Source organism: Bombina bombina, chromosome 12 (assembly GCF_027579735.1).
Source record: "Bombina bombina isolate aBomBom1 chromosome 12, aBomBom1.pri, whole genome shotgun sequence".
Taxonomy (NCBI): Eukaryota; Metazoa; Chordata; class Amphibia; order Anura; family Bombinatoridae; genus Bombina; species Bombina bombina.
In genome coordinates this window covers 42617512-42619958 of record NC_069510.1, presented here as the reverse complement: position 1 = coordinate 42619958, position 2447 = coordinate 42617512, and the positions used below count along the sequence as shown (strand labels likewise).

General features: G+C 43.4%; 1 protein-coding gene across 1 annotated transcript; it reads left to right on the top strand.

Moving 5' to 3' along the window:
- The first annotated feature begins 334 nt into the window (after nucleotides 1-334).
- Nucleotides 335-1900, top strand: LOC128642651 (dual specificity tyrosine-phosphorylation-regulated kinase 2-like). The gene has a single exon (XM_053695434.1). The coding sequence runs from the start codon at nucleotides 335-337 to the stop codon at nucleotides 1898-1900; it is 1566 nt and encodes a 521-aa protein (XP_053551409.1).
- The last annotated feature ends 547 nt before the right edge of the window (nucleotides 1901-2447 follow it).

Here is a 2447-nt window from a genome sequence, read left to right as displayed (position 1 = left end):
GAACCTAAAATGGGCTGGCTGCATTTATCATTTTCAAATAAAGATAGCAAGAGATTGAAGACAAATTGATAATAGGATTAAATTAGAAATTTGCTTAAAATTGCATGCTCTATCTGAATCACGAAAGAAAACATTTGGGTTTAGTGTGCCTTTAATATAACTGTGCTGGTTATGCACAACTGGGGATTGGGTAATAAAGGGATTATCTATCTTTTTAAACAACAACATTTCTGGAGTAGACTGTCCCTTTAACTTGAGTAAATCCTTTCTCAACTTCCTATAACCAGTCAAAACTGGTGATTTTTTCTTTGACAGCACTCTGTGACATCACAATATGCAAATACATATTGCTAAAGAAATATTTTTCAAAGTGAATATCTGTGATGTCATAATTCCATTTGCAATCACTCAGGAGTCAGAGAGCAAGATTCACCCTATTCAGTCATTTCTGACCCAGTGCTCCATAAAAAAAACTTGTAAAATGACACCACCCTTAAAAAAATTGATCAAATTTGCTGTACCTGGAGTCCTTGCCCTTGCTGGGTGTTGGTGGATCTACAACCATTACCATCGTAAAAAGAATGTGAGAGATCAACAGGAGCAAGCTGGAAACATCGTCAATCTGACTGAAGATGATACACAGAAGAACGCTGATGAAGCAAATGTAGTAGATTTAGTCTCTGATCTTAACGACTGCAAAGAGGGCACTTCCATACAATCATTAAAAGATGATGCTCTCATTGCTTCAAACTTAACTCCAGGACAGGTAATGAGGCTCCACAGGAGTGAGCTGACAACCATGGAACACCAAGAAATTGTCAGTTACACGGAAATATATTATTGGGGCCAGAATGCAGATAAACTTCATGGTGTAATTGGAGGCAGAAACAATGGATATGATAACCAACTGGGCTTCTACAAGCAGACACCAAATGACCACATTGCCTACAGATATCAAATTGAAAAGGTACTTGGTAAAGGAGGCTATGGAGAAGTCATCAAGGCCTTTGACCACAAACTGAACCAACATGTGGCTTTAAAAATGATCAGAAATGAAGAAGCTTTTCGCCTCCAAGCTGAAGAGGAAATAAACATATTACAACAGTTACGGAAACTGGACAAAGACAACACATTTAATGTAGTGCACATGATGGATACATTCACCTTCCGTAATCATGTGTGTATGTCATTTGAACTGCTGGACATGGAACTTTATGAACTAATGAAGAGAAAGGAATTTAAGGGCTTTAGTCTGACATTGGTAAAGATGTTTGCTCTAGAAATCCTACAGTGCTTATATGCTTTGAAAAGACATGGAATTATGCACTGTGACCTAAAGCCTGAAAATATTTTATTGAGACAACAAAATACCGGACTTGACATTAGGGTTATTGACTTTGGCTGCAGCCAATATGAACACCAGCATCAATACCCTTTACAGACTGTATACTACCGAGCACCAGAGGTCCTTCTTGGAGGCAACTGTGGAACTCCAGTAGATATGTGGAGCTTCGGATGTATCTTAGCCGAGCTCCTAACTGGAGAGATACTCTTTTGCAGCGATGATAATGATAATGATCTACTCGCATGCATGATTGAGCTATTGGGAATGCCATCCCAAAACCTTCTGGATTCTTCAAAACGAACCAATAATTTTTTTGACATCAAGGGGTATCCTCTGTATTGCAAAGTTACAACCTTGCAAGATGGTTCTACGCAACTCCAGGGTGGTTATACCAGACGAGGACAATTCAGAGGCTCCCCTGGAAGCAAAGATTGGGTGCAGGCTTTAAAAGGCTGCGAAGATGCCCTGTTTTTGGACTTTCTGAAAAAATGCTTAACGTGGGATCCTACTCTTCGCATGACCCCGAATGAAGCATTTAAACATCCTTGGATTTAAGAAAAACTAAAGCTATAAGAACACACCAAAGCTTTAAAGATAGCCAAAGGGGTGGGGGGGGGAAGATAGCCAAAGTGGGGGGGAAGATAGCCAAAGGGGGGGGAGATAGCCAAAGGGGGGGAAGAGCCAAAGGAGGGGGGAGAGAGCCAAAGGGGGGGAAAGAGCCAAAGGAGGGGGGAGAGACCCAAAAAGGGGGGGGGGGGAGATAGCCAAAAAGGGGGGGAGGGGAGATAGCCCAAAAAGGGGGGGAGGGGAGATAGCCCAAAAAGGGGGAGGGGAGATAGCCCAAAAAGGGGGAGGGGAGATAGCCCAAAAAAGGGGGGAGGGGAGATAGCCCAAAAAAGGGGGGAGGGGAGATAGCCCAAAAAAGGGGGGGAGGGGAGATAGCCCAAAAAGGGGGGGGGGGATAGCCCAAAAAGGGGGAGGAGAGATAGCCCAAAAAAGGGGGGAGGGGAGATAGCCCAAAAAAGGGGGGAGGGGAGATAGCCCAAAAAGGGGGGGAGGGGAGATAGCCCAAAAAGGGGGGGGAGGGGAGATAGCCCAAAAA